This window comes from Symphalangus syndactylus, chromosome 3 (genome assembly GCF_028878055.3).
Source record: "Symphalangus syndactylus isolate Jambi chromosome 3, NHGRI_mSymSyn1-v2.1_pri, whole genome shotgun sequence".
In the NCBI taxonomy this organism is placed as follows: Eukaryota; Metazoa; Chordata; class Mammalia; order Primates; family Hylobatidae; genus Symphalangus; species Symphalangus syndactylus.
The window spans coordinates 30,594,080-30,613,742 of record NC_072425.2 but is presented as its reverse complement, the minus strand read 5'-3'; the positions used below and the strand labels follow the sequence as shown (position 1 = coordinate 30,613,742).

The following is a 19,663-nucleotide window of genomic DNA, read 5'->3' as shown; positions in this document are numbered from 1 at the left end:
GGCCTGCCTTCCCCAGGGTGCCCCAATTTGCAGTGAGAGCCCCTCTGGGAAAGCAGGGCCAACTTCCACAGCTGGGACCTGGACTGGCCCCAGATGGTGCTTCTCAGGTAGGGGAGAGCCCTCTGAGCTGGGACAAGGTTGCTGTGGGCCAGTGCCGAGCTGGGGGCTCCTGACCCCTGCCCAGAGCCCTTGCCAGGCAAGATAGTCACCTGACTCCTGGCACTCCAGCCTGATTTGCCCTCAGGGCTTCGGGCTGCTGAAGTCAGAGCCAGCAAGGACCCCAGGCCATTTTATCCTTAAACTGAAGACCAGAAAGGCTGGGGCTCAAACCTAGACCTCCTGCCTCCCAGACCAAAACACATCCCACCCCATTCACTGGATATTTCATCTCTGATTCTAAAGGGACCATCGCAGAAGCACAGTCTGCAGTTTCCCAGGTTTTAGAGCAGTGGCTCATGGCTGCTGAGGCCTGAACATTATCAAGGCCAATCTCAGTGGAGCCCATCTTGGAGAGAAACAGTCATCAGGCCAAGGACCTGCACCCTTAAACCAGATCCTCACTTAAATGCCATATCAAAGTAAGTGCTCAGAGCGTGGGGTGAAGGACAGCCTCTTCCCTGCCCCAGAAGTGATCTGCTTGTCCCAGAACATGAAACTGCCTCTGCTGCAACCATGTCCAGCCCTAGAGGAATGCAGGGCGACTTGTGGGGACATCCCAGGAAGGGGATGAGCACCCTTGGAAATGATGGCAACTCAGGATGGGAGGGATAGAGGTAAAAGAGTATAAAGGAATCACCCCTAGAAACCTAGAACCCCAGGGCTAAAGAAAAGACGCACTAGGAGTTGGAGTTTGCAAAAGAGAGGGGTGCATGCTCCGGGGCCATTTCCTGGTGGCTGCAAGCTCATCCTCACTCATTAACCACCTGTGTCTGCAACCATGGCCATCACTGCACACCTCTGAGCTCCTGCTCTCCCATTTAACAAGACAGCTAACAGTGTATCTGCCTCCAGTCTGAGATTCCTCCAGAAAGAGCTCTCAGTTCAGCATCTGGGAGCACCCGCCTGCTTAAGAAACATTACTCTCCCCACTCCCTTTCCATAGAAGAGTGGAGATGAATGATCTAAAGGTGAGAAACAAGGACATAGAGGAGAGTATGGGGCCAAGCCAGCTCTCCTGACCTCCAGCCCGGACTTTTCCACTGCATGGACCTTAACAACCAGTTGTTTCCCAAGACAGGTAACAAGGCATATCCTTCTGCCCCGTCCTTGCAAAGGCCTCCTGGGATTCATTTGTCTCCAAGCATCCAGGGGGCAGAACCATACCCTGAGATGGCCAGATGCTTTGCTGGGGGGCTGGTGAGTCTGCAAGAGAGTCACACTGGGGCCAGGCATGGTGGTTCACACCTGTAATCCCAGCACTTTGGGAGGCTGAGGTGGGCAGATCTCCTGATGTCAGGAGTTCAAGACCAGCCTGGCCAACATGGCAAAACCCCGCCTCTACCAAAAAATACAAAAATTAGCGCCGGGCGTGGTGGCTCACGCTTGTAATCCCAGCACTTTGGGAGGCCGAGGCGGGCAGATCACGAGGTCAGGAGATCGAGACCACGGTGAAACCCCGTCTCTACTAAAAAATACAAAAAATTAGCCGGGTGCGGTGGCGGGCGCCTGTAGTCCCAGCTACTCGGAGGCTGAGGCAGGAGAATGGCGTGAACCTGGGAGGCGGAGCTTGCAGTGAGCCGAGATTGCGCCACTGCACTCCAGCCGGGGCGACAGAGCGAGACTCTGTCTCAAAAAAAAAAAAAAACAAAAAAACAAACAAACAAACAAACAAAAAAAATTAGCTGGTCGTGGTGGTGGGCACCTGTAATCCCAGCTACTTAGGAGGCTGAAGCAGGAGAATTGCTTGAACTGGGGAGGTGGAGGTTGCAGTGAGCCAAGATCATGCCCCTGCACTCCAGCCTGTGTGACAGAGCAAGAAACCATCTCGAAAAAAAAAAAAAAAAAAAAAAAAAAAGAAAGTCAAGCTGGGCATGGGCTCCAAAGACAAAAGAGTGGCCTCTTGGGGAAAATAAAAATCACAGTCCAAGTTACCACGCCCATTATCATCTACTGAGTGCCCAGCGGGAGTGGGCACCATGCCAGAGGCATTCCCAAGGATTCTCATGATCTTTTTCTATTTGCCTAATTACCTACTTTTTTTTTTACCTTTCTCCCCCAGCTTCCCAGACTGCAAGCCCCAGGAGGCAGGGCCACATCTCTCTTGTTCACCTGTTGTCCCCGAGAGCCCATGCCTGGCATGCAGTAGACATTCAACAACTATTAGGTTTTTACAGAGGAAGAAACTGAGGCTCAGAGAGGCACGGTACACAGCTGGTAAGTGGTGGTGCTGGGATTCGAACTCAGGCTGGTCTCACTCCAAAGCCAGCATCTTAACTCTGTCCTGGCTACTAAGCCAGGGACAAGGCAGGGGAAGCTCACCCTGGCCGAGCTGACGGTGGTGGAGGTGCCGTGGCTGCCTGTGGATGAACCCGTGTCACTGTAGGAGACCACAGAGTAGGTGTCCCCAGCCCCGGGGCCTGGGGGCTGCCGTGCCTTCATGGACTCAATCTCACGCCTCAGCACCAGGTGGTCGAAGCGTTCTAGGTCTTGCGGGGAAATGGTGCCTCTCACCTCAGAGAGGAGTGAGAACTGGAGGCGGGGACAAAAGGGGCACTCAGCAGGAAGCGCTACCAGAAGGTGGAACAGGGGCCCTGCTACCCCTAAAGGACTGGCATGCAAACTGGACCCTGCCTCCCTCCTTAACTGTCTGGCTCCCCAGTGCTCTCAAGAGAAAGGCCAAACACCGTCCCCTGGACACCAGGCCCAGCGTCATCTGACTCCTGCTTCCCTGTCAACTCCTCGGCAAGCACACGTGGCTGTGACTCCCTGGACACATCGTAAGATTTCATGCCACGAAGCCTCTGGCTGTCCGTCCCTTCCACTCAGAAAACCCTTTCCAATACTCGTCTCCAAATCCTATTTCCTCTGTTAAGTCTTCCGAAACATAACCCTTCCCAGTGGATTTCACCACCTCTCCCTTTGTACAGTTCCCGGACCTCAAACAGCTTGGGGCAGAGTTCTCAAAGCTGGTGGTACAGCACAGTCACCTGGAGGGCTTGTGAAGATGACTGACGGCTGGCTCCCATCCCCAGATATGAGGCGTTAACCAGCCTGGGATGGGGCCGAGCACTGCTTTTAAGAGCAATCCAGGTAATTCTGTGCACCCAGCGTTGGAAGCCACTGCGATAGGGCCCCAAACACAGGGCACTTTAAATGTCTGTTTCACCCGGGAGTCTGTAAGCTTCCCGGGGGTGGGAGGCTGCCTCAGTCCCAGGTCTCTGCCCAGGGTTCAGTTCAGGCCTGACCCCTTGTAGGTTCTCAGCAAAGGAGCAGGGGCAGGGCAGGATGCAGAGCCCTGGAAACGATGAAGCCAGTTGGGAGGCAGGGTGCGGGTCACCTTGGCGTGGGTGTTGAGCAGCTCAAACAGGGCCATGACGAGCGCCTCCACGGAGATGCTGCCGCCACGGTACTCATCCAGGTAGTAGGCCATGGTGGCGCGCTCCTGCTCGTTCAGCAGGTGCCGAGCCTGCTCCTCTAGCAGCACGCGCGTCTGGTTCCCCAGGCTGCTCAGGGTCACCTGGGAGCCGGCTGGGCCCTTGTAAAATCCTGGCTGCAAGACAGAAAGATAGAAGCTCAGGAATTCTGAGCTTTTCTAGAGCTGAGTGGCCATGCCACTCCCCCTCTGCCCTTCCAACCCGTCTAAGTGTGGCGTCTCATCTGTTACCCTCGCTCATAACCCCCAGCACTTTGCCCTGATAGTACTATCTTTCTTAATTAGAATTTGTTTTGTCTTTACATCTCCTTCACTGAGTATAACCTGCATGAGGGCAGGGGCCTGGTCTGCTCTGTTCACTGCCATCAACCCTGGTGCCAGGGATGGTGCCCAGAACCTAGCAGTCAGTCATAGATAAGTGGGATGGGGAGTGGGCAGATAAGGGGCTGCCCAGTTGGAATGAGGTAGTGTAAGTCACTCGGCACCCTCTGGCTGGCCAGACCTCCTCACTCAGGGAGCTGTGAGGAAGCAGAGAATACCCCTTAGAGGATGCCCTACCTTGTTTATTCCTTCTGTTGTGAGATCGCCAAGAAACCTGTGGGGAAAGACACACGTCTCCAGTTGTGCATCTGAGCAGATCAAATGGGCATGGGCAAGGGACAGGGTGATTTGGGGCAGGAAGAACAAAGCTTTGAGAGAACCATGCATTGTGGCCTCCATTCGCTGCCAGTTCAGTCTGGGGGCTACTCAGGGGTAAATGAAACTCCTGACGGACTGGCAGCGTCTAGCCTCCCAGTCAGCAGTATGGATGGCACCTCCAAAACCACCTGAGGTGGGCTCCTGAGTCGTTGCCAACCCTGCACAACCAGGCAGGTAACGCAAGGAGTGGAGGGAAGAAATGGTGATTGACAGGCAACCTCAGGGTCAGGCCAACCCTCAGGAGCTTAGGGGCCAGTGAACTGGAGATCCCAGATGCAACTTGCAGGTGCGACTCAGCTCCAGCCCATGTGGGCTCAGGCTGCCAGACTTCCTGATTTTTAAGAAGCATCCAGAAATACAGTTTTTTAATGGAAAATCTGGTATCTTTCTAGATGTTGGCAAGTAACTTTAAAAATGTTTAATACTATGCAGGTGAAAGGAAGGGAAGGGGGAGACAGACAGACAGACAGACAAACACACACACAGAGAGACAGAGAGAGAGAGAGAGAGAGAGAGATGCTCTGTGGTGTATTTGGCCAGGGGGCCACCAGGCTGAGATTTCTGATGAAGATCAAAAGGTGGCACATTACATTGTTGGCAACTATGCAGCCACCTGGCAACTGGATCTCAGTTTATGACTTTAAGACCCTCTCACCCAGATTTCTTCATGGGATCCAACCTGGTGGCCTCTGGCCAAATAAACCCAAGCATCTCTCTCCTTCCCTTTCCCTCCCTCTCTTTCATCTGCACAGATCTGGGATGAGGGCAGCGTTATGGTCCCTACTTTTTAGATGAAGCAACTAAGGTCTATAGAATGAGTTAAGTAATTTGGGGACAAATAAAGAATGAGACAGTTGGATGGTGTATTTCAGCTTTCCATGGGGAAACTGAGGCCAAGAGAGGAGAGGGATGTGCCCAGGTCATGTCCTGCCAATGGAGGGCCCTGGTGTGGGGACTGCAGGCTGAGAGGAGAGCCAGGGCGGTGGAGGGATGGGAGGCAGCTATCACTGGCTTTCAGAAATGGCCCAGGGGTCTGGAGATTGGAGCAAGCAGAGTGGCCAGACCCTGCCGAGTTCGCCATGGTCTCCCCAATCCGGGAACTGGCGATCCACTTGGTCTCGTCCACAGTGGTGCGGGCATGGGGCAGCCTCCCGACGTCCTTCACTGTCAGGATGAGGTGCCGAGACGACTTAAGCAGCCTGACCGCCTCGTCGTGTAGGATGTTGAGAAAGCTCCGCCCATTCACTTCTAGAATCTGGTCCCCAACCTGCCAAGACCACCACACAACACAGTCACCTGGGCTGTTTGCAGGATTCACACTAGGGACTTCACAGCCCAGATCCCAGTTCTCCTCTGGGCCAGCCTGCCAAGGAGGTCATCCAGGATCAGAGAGGATGTGAGGATGCCTGAGGGTCACACAGCAGGTCAACAGCAGTGCCGGCCTTCTGATCCTGACCCAGAGTCCATGCTCTTGTCATCAAAAGGGGGCACGTCCCCATGACTCAGCAATGGCTTTGAGGGGTGGGTCTACGATGACATTCCCAAGGGTCCCCTTATCTAGAAACAACAGTCATCTCAGGGCCAAGCTGGGCGTGAAGCTGGGGTAGGATGAGGTGGACATCCGTAATTTTCCTCCTATACTTTTACTGTGTTGAGGTTTTTACCTCAACCATGCATTCTTATATTACCTTAAAATGTAAACAACACTTTAATCTACTAAAAGAAACAGCAATAAATGAGAAAATTAGCTTCCCGTTAAAGCAGTACATATGGCTTAGATTCTTACAAGGAGGCAGCTTTATTTTGTAATTAAAAAAATATTTCTGGCAGGTACAGTGGCTCATGCCTATAATCCCAGAGCTTTGGAAGAATGAGGTGGGAGGACTACTTAAGCCCAGTAGTTGCAGACCAGCCTGGGCAATAGTGAGACTCCATTTCTAAAAATAATAACAGTCGGGCACAGTCGTGTGTGCCTGTAGTCCTTAGCTACTTGGGAGTCTGAGGCAGGAGGATCGCTTGAGCCCAGGAGTTCGAGGCTGCTGTGAACTGTGATTGCACCACCATACTCCAGCCTGGACAACTGAGCAAGATCCTCTCTTTTTAAAAAAATACTTTTAATGAAGGAATGTAAAAATAGAGGCAAAAAATAAAACTAGCCTTCCAATGAAAACAAATATGTGACAAAAATAGAAGGGGTTGAAAGGGAAGATGCTACAGGGTATGACGGGACCGCACCTTTAAACACAGGGTTCCTTTCACAAATGGGTCAACTGAGGTCTAAGGAGGGGAAAGGGCTGCCCACGGTCACGTGCCACTGAGGCCTTGAAGGGCAGCCTCATAATGCTGGTTATTCTTGGCTGTTTTTCCTTTTCCTCAGTTTCCCAGCCTGCTGAGAGCACATATCAACTCCTGTAGGTTTACCCAGCATTTTTCAAAGATTTGGAAAAGGTAAGACAAATGGGAGCTTGGGAGAAAAGAAGATGGGATGAGAACCAAAACCCTGCTCCCCAGTTCCCCGGCTTTTCTTGAATGCCTCACCCCAGTTGGGAGAGGTGAGAGTTAGAGAAAGTGGTTACAAAGACAGACTTTACCTCTCCCCTCTGCACCAGCTTTGACACGCTCAGGGGAGGCTTGCTGCCTCTGCCTCCATGACCCTAACAGAGTGGGGTCTGTGCTGCATTTCAAGCATTTACCACCATTTACTGCAATGCCTACTGTGTGCTGGGATGTTGCGCTGAGCAGGATAACCTGCTCCTGTTCCATTTAGCTCACCATCAAGGGGGAGCTCAGCTTTGTGTGATGACTGAGTTTCCCCATCAACCTCTCCACACTGTATCCCCAGGGCCCAGCACACAGTAGGAATTCAATTAAAAAAATCATCAGATGAGGCCGGGCATCATGGCTCATAACTGTAATCCCAGCACTTTGGGAGGCTGAGGTGGGCGGATTACTTGAGGTCAGGAGTTCAAGACCAGCCTGGCCAACATGGCAAAACGCCATCTCTACTAAAAGCATAAAAATTAGCCCGGCCAGGTGGTGCGTCTGTAGTCCCAGCTACTCGGGAGGCTAAGGCGGGAGGATCGCTTGAACCCCGGAGGCAGAGATTACAGTGAGCCAACATTGTGCCACTGCACTCCAGCCTGGCTGGGTGACAGAGCAAGACTCTGTTTAAAAAAAAAAATCAGGCCGGGCGCGGTGGCTCACGCTTGTAATCCCAGCACTTTGGGAGGCCGAGGCGGGTGGATCACGAGGTCAGGAGATTGAGACCACGGTGAAACCCCGTCTCTACTAAAAAATACAAAAAATTAGCCGGGCGTGGTGGCGGGCACCTGTAGTCCCAGCTACATGGAGACGCTGAGGCAGGAGAATGGCGTGAACCCGGGAGGCGGAGCTTGCAGTGAGCCAAGATTGCGCCACTGCACTCCAGCCTGGGCGACAGAGCGAGACTCCGTCTCAAAAAAAAAAAAATCAGATTAATAAAAAGACACGCATTTCCATCCATTCCAACTCCAGGACCATCTCTGCTGCAGTTCAGAGATGGACGTTACACCAGCCTTCTTTGTCCCTTTATATGTTTTCTCCTTAATATCACCAACATCCTATACAGTAGATATCATGGCTCTCCATTTCACTGGAGAGGAAACTCAGGCCCAGAAAGGTTAAGCACATAGTTTGTTGTCACAGTGCTAGTGAAAAGGAGTGCTGATTTGCACATCCAGGTCAGGCCAGCACCAAGGCCCCTCTGCTTTCTACTACTGGGCTGCTGCCGGGAGCTCTGTTTGGGGACCACGTGATACCGCTTCAAATCCAGAGTGTCCAAAGCTACTGTGCTGCCATCCTTTCCCTGACCCTGCCTGCAGCAGCCAGATCTGAAAACTTCATCCCATCATCAACTCTGCCTTTACCCCACTGAGCAGATCCTTCAGCAAATCCTGTCCTCCACCCCCATCAGCCCCCTGACCTGGGTTCCTACCTGTTCCCTCCCACGTTAGTGAGCTAGCATCCTCCTCACTGTGCATTTACATCTAAACTGGCCATAGACATAGTACCAGATTAATTTCTTTTTTTTTCTTGGAGACTGAGTCTCCCTCTGTTGCCCACGCTAGAGTGCAGTGGCGCAATCTCAGCTCACTGCAACCTCCACCTCCTGGGTTCAAGCAATTCTCATGCCTCAGCTTCCGAGTAGCTGTGACTACAGGTGCACACCACCACGCCCAGCTAACTTTTTGTATTTTAGTAGAGGTGGGGTTTTGCCATGTTGCCCAGACTGGTCTTAAACTCCTGAGCTCAGGGGATCCACCCAGCTTGGCCTCCCAAAGTGCTGGGATTACAGGCGTGAGCCACCGCGCCCCGCCAGTGTCAGATTAATTTCATCAACTTTTTGCTTTGATGACATCTCTCCCTGCTTAAACACCTCCCATGACCCCTCATAATCTAGGAGGAAGCAAAGCACTATGGCTAATGGTTTCAAAGACAATCAGATCTGGGTTCAAATCCTAACTCTATCACTTCCGTGCCACATCGCCCCACAAAACCCACAATAGCTTTTGTGCCTCACTTTCGTTGGGAGTAAAAAGGGAGTCCTAGCCCAGGATTGTCCTTCTCCAAATATCTATAGTCAGCAGCATCTCAATGCCACATGCTTTCACCATGCCCCCAGCAATATCTGCAATTCTCTTTCTCCCTTTCTATGTCTCTGAGCTCCCTGGTTGAGAAGCTAGGGCCCCTGAGAACTTCGGCAGCCCCAGCTGGTCTTCCTGTAAAGAGCTTGAGACAAAACCCAACATCTGGCTCAGGGCTTGGTACCTAGCAAGCACTCAATCAGTGCTTATGCAAGCAGGTGTGGATACTGCCCATCCCTATCTCGCCTCTGCAGCTCCCTCCTCCCCTCTCTCTCCCAGCTGGCTTTCTCTGATGCTAAGAGGCAGAGCTGTGCAGCTCTCCCAGGTACTCAGACCTTACTGAGAGTGGAGGAGAAACTCATTCCTGCTGGGCTCACTGGCACCCAACTTGCTAAACCACCTAACCACGTGGCAGCTCCATCTCTCATCTCTGCTGGGCAGGAATCTTCTCCGCTTCCACCTGCTGCTCTGAGCTGGAGCTGGCTGCACTCTTCACCGCGGAAGTGCTTTGTTTCCTTAAGTATGCCCCTCAATAGCTTTCGCTTTCGTTGCACTAAGGGCATAATTTTAATCTTCCCTTTAACACACTTTATTTCATCCCTGCAGTTTAGTTAAAGGAACTGGCATCCAAGACCAGCTATGGAAGGGCATCCTTCTGTATGCAAGCCTCTTCCTATGGGTCCAGGCCAGGAGGGCAGTGAGGGGAGGGAACAACTCAATTCTATGAGCATTGACGTGACCTTCTATGAGGCTGGGGGAAGGTTGCCAGATAAAATATAGGACGCCCAGTTAAACTTGAATTTCAGATAAACAAATGCTTTAAAAATATATGTATCTCCCAAATATTGCATAGGGCATATACCAAAAAACGTATTCATTGTTTATCTGCACTCGAATTTAAATGAGCATCCTGTATTTTTATTACTGAAAATCTAGCCACCCTGGGGTGGAGGTATCAGTCACCTCTGGGACCAGTGGCTCTTGTGGGGGCTGATTTAGTGTTGTGGCTTCCAAACTTAGGTCACTTCCCTCACCCTGAGCCTGGCACCTGGCACTTATGCAACCGGAGTCACGGGAATTACCCAGCATCCCACTTACTTCAGCCTCAACCTAGGCGTTAATATGCGTGAAAACCCAGGTTGGCTATGCTAGTCACATTGTCCTCATGCCTGTTAAGTAAATATATCCCTACCAGATTGGAAGAGGCGGCGTGGATTCCTGTGCAATCTGCCTGGGGAACGGCTGTGAAATGGGAGTCACACTTGGGAAACCCTGACTTACTGGGGACGTGTAAGCCCATCTTCCCAATCTCTTTTCAATCCTCTCCTGTCTCTTCTTCCTCCAGAGCCTGTGTTCAAACCAAAGTGCTAGGTAGGACTGGCTTCAGGGTCTCCACAGGGCCCTCCACAGCATCTGAGTTGGTCTGGAGTGGCTCCCGTTTTTCTGTGTCCAGCTCGCTCCCTTTTCCTCTACTTGTTGCAAAGCTTCCCCAGGTCTAGGAGCCCTGTGAGAAGAGCTGTCTACACACTCACTGTGATGTACAGTCCACAAACCACTTTCAACCAAGTGTGGTGTCTTCCCTGCTGCTAGTGTCCTAGTGCCACCCCGTGGGGCCAGTGGAGTGTGGAGTCCCATCCCTACATTGCAGCCTCTAGTTTTAAAGCCAGGCAACCGTGACATAGTAGCTGAGTGGCCCTGCACAGCTCTCAAGTACAACATGAGTCTCGGTTTTGTCATCTGTAAGATGGGCATGATACTACCACTAGTTCCCAGGTAGCTGTGAGAATCAAATGGAACCACCCTGCACAGAGCCTGAGACACATCAGGCTTTCTATGGCTTCTCATGCGCTTCTCCTCCAAATACAGGAGACAGGTTCAGAGATGTCGAGTGACTTGCTCAAGGTCACTAGTTGTACTGGAAGTAAACGAATGAACCAGCCTTTGAGCCCAATCTTCTCATCTTCTTCCTACCACCCTATGCCACCTTCATCCCAGCACAGCACTGGCATGCGGGAGATGCTTAGGAAATGGTGAATGGATGGGGGGACCTGGCCTTCCTCCTCTCTTGGTCTCACTTCTGTTTGTTTCCCCTTTCCCGTCAGTTGGTGTGATGTGAATTTGGAGGCAGCATGTTTAAAGATCTTCCTCTCACTCTTTCCCAAAGAAAACTATGAGCTCTGTTTGTTTGTCCATTGCAATGTGGCTTTCTCCTATCCACTGAAGCCAACTCAGAGTTAGACAGCACAGGAAAATAAAGAAGAAAATAGAGGCAAAGATGCTGTATCCATCGGGGCCTTCCAAGGCGTCTCTTATAGATGCAGAATCCGAGGCCCAGAAAGGACAGGGACGTGTCTAGGGCCACAAGGCAAGGCAACGGCAAAGCCCAGACCCACGGCTAACCGTGGAAACACTCACATCCCTCCACCAGAGCTCACTGAGACAGGACGTGCTGGAGATAGGAGAGACAGGTGCCAAGTGTGATCGAGTGTCTAATATTGCTCAGCTTGCTTGCAGGGCACTGATGGGGAGGACACGGAAGGATAAACGAATAAAGGCAGCTTTATTTGTCACCATGGGCATCCTATTTGTCACCACTGATGGAGGAGTGGAGGGTGGACCATGGAATGCCCTTCATTTTAAGGCAGGGGAAAGACTCCTCCATCATCCACAGCCCACTGAGTGACTGGCTCATGTTCAGACACTCTGAGAAGAGCACGGCGGGGCTTCAATAAGGACAGGATACCGATTTCCCTGAAATTGGCCAACCACCAGTAAGCAGAGAATTCACTTCCCTTAGGTCTGGGGCAGGCGCAGGAGCCCCAGGAGGAGAGGGGGCCCGCGGAACAGCAGAAACACTCAGTGGACCTCGCTGGGTTAACAGAGCCCTCTTACTCTCTAAGAGACCCGAGGAAAATAATTTCATTGTTCTAAGCCTTCCTTCCCAAAATGGGAACAAGACCACTAACAGCTAGTGTGCTGTGCAGAGTACACCAGTGGCCATCTGGTGTGTGTTTCTGAGCACAGACCCAGGAGTCTCTGACTAATTCTACACTCTGCCACTTACTTCCTGTGTGACCTTGGGTAATTGACTTCACTTCTCTGTGCCTGTTACCTCCTCTGGAAAATAGAGACAATATCAGTACCTGGTTGATAAATGAGTTAATACATTCCCCAGTGTATCGTCAACACTTAAAACAGGGTCTGGCACATAGTAGGTGCTCAATAAATATTGACTGAATGAACAAGTATAGAGCACATAAACAAGTAGCTAACATAGAGTAACCGCATGGGTCTCCATGGGGCCATAAATGCAATAAATGCATTTTTGAAAGCCATGCTTATTCCTGAATTCATCTGTTGATCACTCACCAACCAAATCTAGCAATTCTACCTGCAGGGTGTCTCTCAGCGCCACCCCCTACCTTTCCACCTACCTTCCCCAGGGCCCTGCCTCTGGCTTCCACTGACCCACACACGTTGACCACACCCATGAAACTCATATTGTTAACCCCATTTTACAGATGAGGAAGCCGAGGACGGGAAGTAGAGTCATTAAGAGCTGGGATCTGGCCTTCATTCTATCAGCCAGCAAGGCCCCTGCATGAACCAGTACCACCCTCTCCTTTAAGAAAAGCCAGCCTGCCCTTCCTCTACTTCTTACCCCTCCCAGCCCTGGGCTTTAGGCCATGCACTCAGTAGGTGCTGTATTCGTGCCCGATGAAGGGAACCGGCAGGAAGAACCTGTGGTGGAATGGCAGTAGCTTCGAGCTCCCTCGCCAGAAGTTGTTAGGAGAGAAGCCTGCCAACAACCTGATCCCGAGGCTGAGCTGGGAGACGGGAATCCATCCTCTCAGACCACGCGTGCACCTGTACCAGCCACGCTGGGAAGGGCCCGAAAGAAGCCGATTTCAGAGTTGCCTTCAGCACCCTCCCAAGCCTGTGTTAAAATGGATCTTGAGGCTTCAAGGGAGGACCCTGTTGGCTGCAGCATTATCACAAGAAAAATTCAAATTATATTAAAGAGTTTTATTGCAATTATGAATCTTTAATAGTTTTCCATGTCAGGTATAAAACTTTAATGGGCTGTTTTTTTTTTCTTTCATTACAAGTGAGCAATACAGTTTTAATGAGACATTAGTTTTTCCCAACAGTTCAGAAGTCAGTAAACCTTGTCCATATTTTGAAAAAGAAAATAAAAAGAGGCAGGTAATTGCCAAGATGGTTCCTGGAGCAAGCTCAGGGTATGGGCTGGGTCTGGGTGAGCTCTTCACCCAACCCTCTCTGGTTTAGAGCTCTCACAAGGCAGAACCTAACCAGAAACGCTGTGGATGGACCCGGCAAGGCTAATGCACACTGACTCCCAATATGGTCCATGCTTCCTTCCGGTTCCCTCTTCTGACACTGGCAGATCTGCTGTTAGTACCTGCTTACTCTATTCACCACACAGGGAGCCTCAATGAAGGCCTGCTCTAACCCAGCCATCAATCAAAACTGAGGCCAGAAAGGGGAAAGAACTTGCCCAAGGTCGTACTCTGAGTCAAGGTCAAACCTGAGTTCTTCCCACAGGAAAATCTGGCTTCCAAAGTAAACAGAGAAATTACAGAGGTCAAACACGGGAAGAATAACAACTACCAACCCCCAAGTGCCTCGCTTAGGCCAGCTACCTTGTACAGTTTAGCTCTAAACTTAATAAGCACTGTCTGAGACATGGAAGGGTCTGTGTTTCATAGATGACAGCGGTGAGACTCAGAGAGGTGAAGTTATTTGCCCAAGGACACCCAGCAAGCAAGTAGCAGAGTGGGATTTGAAGCCAAACCAATTGCTATTCTGAGATCCAGACCTGCAATAATGGAAATGTTCTATAACTAGGTTGTCCAACAACTATTATTTACATTTAAATTATGATAAAATTAAAAATTCACTCCCCCAGTCACACAAGTTCCATTTCACTAGCCACATGTGACTAATGGCCACCACCCTGAACAAGCCTAAACACAGCTCCAGATCAAACCCCTGACCTTCTCCAATTCTTTCCTCCAAGCCTGGTCCTTCTCCAGGGCTCCTCATCTCACTGCTCAATCCTAAAATTCCAAACCCACTGGATCCATCATCAAGCCCAGTGGATTTTACTTTCCCTTCCAAAAGGACCCTCCATCTTCACTAACTCCACTCGGATCCCAGCCGTCCTCGTCTCTCACCTGGACCATTACCACAGCCTCCTAAGTGGCCTCCCTGCTTCCACTTTTACCACCCTGCCCAACACTTTCTTTATGTAGAAGACAGATTCATTTAAACTGCAAACCTGATCTTGTCACACCCTCCTTTAAAATCCCCTAGTAGCTTCCAAGCTCCTCTGCCTAGCCTGAGGGGGGCCTTAGCTTCCGAACCCATCTCGCACCTTCCTCCCCTACTGCTTTTTTTCCAATCCAACCATGGTTGCCATCTCTCAGTTCACTCAACAGATGGAGCCCTTTCCCCACTCCAGACCTTGGCACACATTGTTCCTCTGCCCAAAACGTATTTCCCTTCATTCCTCACCTGGATAACACCTACTGAATGTTCAGGTCTTGGCTCAAATGACACCTCCTCCAAGAAGACTTCTCCAACTCCAGGGCAGATATCACTAATCCCCCTCGCCCAGGGCACCCTGCAGCACTCACTCCCCACAGTTTGAGATCGTACTAGACTACAGGCAGAGAGTTCAAAGTCAGTGCGCTGCACCCCCCTTGAATGGCACGTGGGAAGCACCTGACAAATGCCTGACGGAATCCACGAATGAATGAATAAACAATTAAATAAATGGATGCGCAGGCATACAAACAAGCTAGTCCCCTCCCCATTCTGGTTCCTGCAGACAGGCCGGAGACATTTTCCATTTATGTAAAGGTTGCATTTGACAAGGCCAGGGCATGTAGGGAGGCTGGGTACATGCAGCCCAGCTCTACAGGCTGCAGCAGGGAAGGAGCATTTGATTTTTACAATCAAAGGAAGACAAAGAGGTAAAAACACAAATCAGGTTTGTTTTTGCTGGAATCACACTCTGGGAAACGGTGTACATTTAATCCAGCCCCTCATTCTGGAAGAAAGAAAACTAGGGTGAGAGGTAGAGGAGGGGTGTCACAGGTCCAAGGCTTCCTGGGCAGTTGGGGTAAAGCTGGCCCAGAACCCAGTCTACTACCTGCTTCAAGCTGCTCTGCAGACCTGCAAGAATCAAGTTCTCAAGCTCAAGTCCACAGCCTTCATAGACACAAACAGTGACCAGTTGGAAGACAGGATGGAAGGAAGAGGAAACCTCATTTATAGTAGCAACAGAAGAGGAAAACCTACCAAGGAATAAACTTAACAAGAAATGTACAACACCTATATGAAGAAAACTTCACACACTTCTAAAACACTCAAAATGACTCAACAAATAAAATATCCCCTTTTCTTGGAAAGGGTTCAGCATTACCCAGACATCGGCTCTCTCTCAGCTCACTTATGTATTTAACATTATCCCAACAAAAACATCAACAAGCTTTTGTTAGAAAAGTCAGTAAAAATTCATGGGGAAAAATAAAAATGCACAGGGAAGAGCCTTAGATGCATACTGCTAAGGGGAGGAAGCCAGTCTGAAAAGGCTACACACTGCATGGTTCCAACTATGTGATATTCTGAAACAGGCAAACTGATAGAGACACTGTAAAGATCAGTGGTTGCCTGAGGCTCAGGGAAGGATGAGAAGTAGAGCACAGAAGATTTTTAGAGGGGTGACACTCTTCTGTATTACACTATGTTTGATACATGACATTATATATTGCTCAAAATCCACTGAATTGTGAACCCTTATATAAAGTATGGACTAATAAAAATATCATCAATATTTGCTCATCAACTCTAACAAATGTACCTCTTGTACACTAACACGAAATGTTAATAATAGGTGAAAATGTGTTGGGGAAAGGTTGGGGCAGAGGAGGTATAATGGGAACTCTGTAGTTCCCACTCAATTTTTCTGTAAACCTAAAGCTGCTCTAAAAAAATAAATCTATTGGCCAGGCGCAGTGGCTCACGCCTGTAATCCCAGCACCTTGGGGGGCCGAGGTGGGTGGATCACCTGAGATCAAGAGTTCGAGACCAGCCTGGCCAACATGGTGAAACCCTGTCTCTACCAAAAATACAAAAATTAGCCGGGCATGGTGGTAGGCACCTGTAATCCCAGCTACTTGGGAGGCTGAGGCAGGAGAATGGCTTGAACTTGGGAGGCAGAGGCTGTAGTGAGCCAAGATTGCACCACTGCACTCCAGCCTGGGTGACAGAGCGAGACTCCATCTCAAAAAACTAACTAAATAAAATAAATAAATCTATTAATTTTAAAACATAAAATAATTTTATTATTTAAATATAATAAAAAATAAAAAACTTTTTGTTATTTAAAAATAAAAACAATTGTTTTAAAATCTAAAAGTATAAAATGCAAGAACGGCTATGAAAAACCCTGATACAGAAAAGCTACTAGAGAAGCTACCAGGCACTAAAGCCTGCTCTAAATCCTCCATAATTACACCAGTGTAGCACTGACTCATGAGTAGACAGACAGACGGTGAAACAGACTAGAAATACGCCCAAGGACACACAAAATTTTAGTGTATGATAAAGGTGGCACTACAAATCACTGTGACAAAGACAGACTATGCAGTAGTAGGATAAATGAGTAGCTATTTAGAAAAAGATAAAATAAATCATGCCCTCTATAAGACTAAATGCCAAAAAGATCAGAGGTCAAAAGGAAAAATGCATTTATAGGCATTAAGAGAAAAAATAGATAAGTTCATCTATACCCTGGGCACAAGGAAACATGTAACCTGACTCAAATTCAACAAAAGAAAGGATTAATAATTAAATTAGATTTAAAATGTATAAAACTTTTGTATTGAAAAAAACTCTATAAGCAAAGTCAAAAGAAAATGACAACCAGCATGTTATGGGCTGAATGTTTGTGTCCCCCCGAAATTCCTATCCTAACCCTGAATCTGACTGTATTTGAAGATAGGGCCTGTGAGGAGGTAAATACAGTTACCTTCTAATCCAATGGTGGGGTCCTAATCCAAAAGGGTTGGTGCCCTTATAAGAAGATGAAGAGACATCTGAGTCCTCTCTTGGCCATGTGAGGACACGGTAAGAAGGCAAGCCATGAAGATAGACCCTACCAGGAACTGAACTGGCCAACATGTTGACCCTGGGCTTCCCAGCCTACAGAAATGTGAGAAAATAAAGTCCTATTGTTTAAGCCACCTTGTCTTTGGTATTTCAGTCAGCCTAAGCTGACTAAGACACATGGAGAGAACACTTGCAATATATACCACAGACAAAGGGCCAGTTAGCTCTAATATTTAAGGAATTCTTAAGTTTTAGGGGAAAAAAGATCCAAAATCCTGAGAGCAAAAGGATAATAAAAGACATGAACAAGTTACAAGAAAGACATTATAAATGGCCATTAAATATATGAAAAGATGTTCAGCTTCACCCATAATAAGAAAATCGCCCAGCCTGGGGAATATGGTGAAACCCCATCTCTACAAAAAATACAAAAAATTATTTTTGATGTATGTGATGGTGCATGATGGTGCATGCCTTTAGTCCCAGTTATCTGGGAGGCTGAAATGGGGGGATCACTTTAGCCTGGGAGGCAAAGGTTGCAGTGAGCCGAGATCATGCCACTGCACTTCAGCCTGGGTGACAGATCGAGATCCTGTCTCAAAAAAGAAAAAAATTGCAAAATAAAGCTACATCAGGATACCATTTCTCACCTATCAGATTGAGAAAAAAATTTAAAACTTTACAGTGACTGTCAGCTATGGAGAAAGAGGCACACTTTTACGTAGCTGGTGGGAATTCAGGATGATCCAACATTTAATGGAATCAATCTTCCTTCCTTCCTTCCTTCCTTCCTTCCTTCCTTCCTTCCTTCCTTCCTTTCCTTTCCTTTCCTTTCCTTCTTTCTTTCCTTTCTTTCTTTCTCTCTCTCTCTTTCTTTTTCTTTCTTTTTTTTTTTTTTTTGAGACAGAGTATCACTTTGTCGCCCAGGTTGGAGTGCAGTGGCGCGATCTCGGCTCACTGCAAGCTCCGTCTCCCCAGTTCACGTCATTCTCCTGCCTCAGCCTCCCGAGTAGGTGGGACTACAGGCGCCCGCCACCACGTCTGGCTAATTTTTTGTATTTTTTAGTAGAGATGGGGTTTCACCGTGTTAGCCAAGATGGTCTCTATCTCCTGACCTCATGATCCGCCCGCCTTGGCCTCCCAAAGTGCTGGGATTACAAGGCATGAGCCACCACGCCTGGCTAACGGAATCCCACTTTCAAAAATTTACCCTGAAGATATACTTCCCAAATTAATAAAATACATATGCACACAGTTACTCACTGAAGCACTGTTTGTGACTGTAAAACACTGAAAATAACCTAAATGTCCATACAGAGGAGAACAGTTGGATAACGTATGGTACAGCCACACAGCAGAGTACACACGGCCGTCGAAAAGAATGACAAAGACCTCTGGGCATTGACAAAACAGGATTTCCAGAATACTGTGAAGAAAATTAAGGGCAAAAGAGTATCTATAGCATGCTATCTTTTATAGAAGAAAGAAAGCATATAGATACAAATCTGCTTATTTTTGCAAAAAGGAACAAGAGGAATAAACCAAAAACTTATTTGGTTGCCTTTAAGGAGCAGGTGAGAATGGGTAGAAGGGACGTGGGGAGCCGTACTCTGAGTGTACCTTTTTGTATAGTTTTGATGTTTTAGTACTCAGAAAGTAAAATTAAATCAATAAAGACGGGGAAACCCTATTCAATGCCAGCAAAAACAAATGAACCTTGTTCATATGAATAACATAATTCAGCTGAAGTGGGAAACAAAATAACTAACCCAAGTAACAGACTGCTTTGACTATAAACCCTCAGTTTAAGGACAAAATAAACAAATCAGAAGCTCTACTTCACATGGCAATTCTGAAACTACTTTTGTGTCTTGTAAAATTGGGCAAATGGGTAAACATTTAAGGTAGGATCTTGATTTCTCGCTGTTGAAGAAATGGGAGAAGCTAGGAAGAACCATGTGATGTTGGCCTAGAAGAGGAGGTATCAGTATGAGTGAACTCATGTTTTAGACAAATAATGAAATATCTATATTTCATGTATATCTTTATGTACACACACACATACAGATATATGTGCGTACACACATGTATGAATATGAGTGTGTATTATATGTATACAGTTGACCCTTGAACAATATGGGTTTAAACTGTGTAGGTACACTTACATGCAGATTCTTAAATATACTAGAATTTTTTTGAAGATTTGTGACAATTTGGAAAAACAGATAAGCCATGTAGCCTAGAAATATCCACAAAATTAAGAAAAAGGCATGTCATGAACGCATAAAATATATGTAGTCTACTTTATAATTTACTATCATAAAATATAAACAAATCTATTATATTTATTTATTTATTGAGACAGAGTCTCTCTGTCGCCCAGGCTCCAGTGCAGTGGTGTGATCTCAGCTCATTGCAACCTCCGTTTCCCGGGGTCAAGCGATTCTACTGCCTCAGCCTCTCAACTAGCTAGGATTACAGGCATGCGCCACCATGCCTAGCTAATTTCTGTATTTTTAGTAGAGACAGGGTTTTACCATGTCGGCCAGGCTGGTCTTGAATTCCTGACCTCAAGTGATCCACCCACCTTGGCCTCCCAAAGTGCTGGGAT

At 48.3% G+C, this 19,663-nt stretch overlaps 1 protein-coding gene across 8 annotated transcripts in view; it reads right to left on the bottom strand.

Annotated features, from left to right (window-relative positions):
* WHRN (whirlin) overlaps positions 1-19,663 on the bottom strand; it is a 106,039-nt gene that overhangs the window by 19,025 nt on the left and 67,351 nt on the right. For 6 of the 8 annotated variants that reach the window (XM_063636831.1, XM_055271352.2, XM_055271354.2 and 3 more), the window contains 4 exons: positions 5,356-5,558; positions 4,151-4,187; positions 3,497-3,709; positions 2,479-2,688 (listed from right to left, as the gene is read on the bottom strand). In XM_063636831.1, coding sequence (XP_063492901.1) covers positions 2,479-2,688; positions 3,497-3,709; positions 4,151-4,187; positions 5,356-5,558 — 663 coding nt within the window. The remainder of the gene's footprint in view (positions 1-2,478; positions 2,689-3,496; positions 3,710-4,150; positions 4,188-5,355; positions 5,559-19,663) is intronic. The other 2 variants (XM_063636832.1, XM_055271359.2) reach the window with 1 other exon arrangement.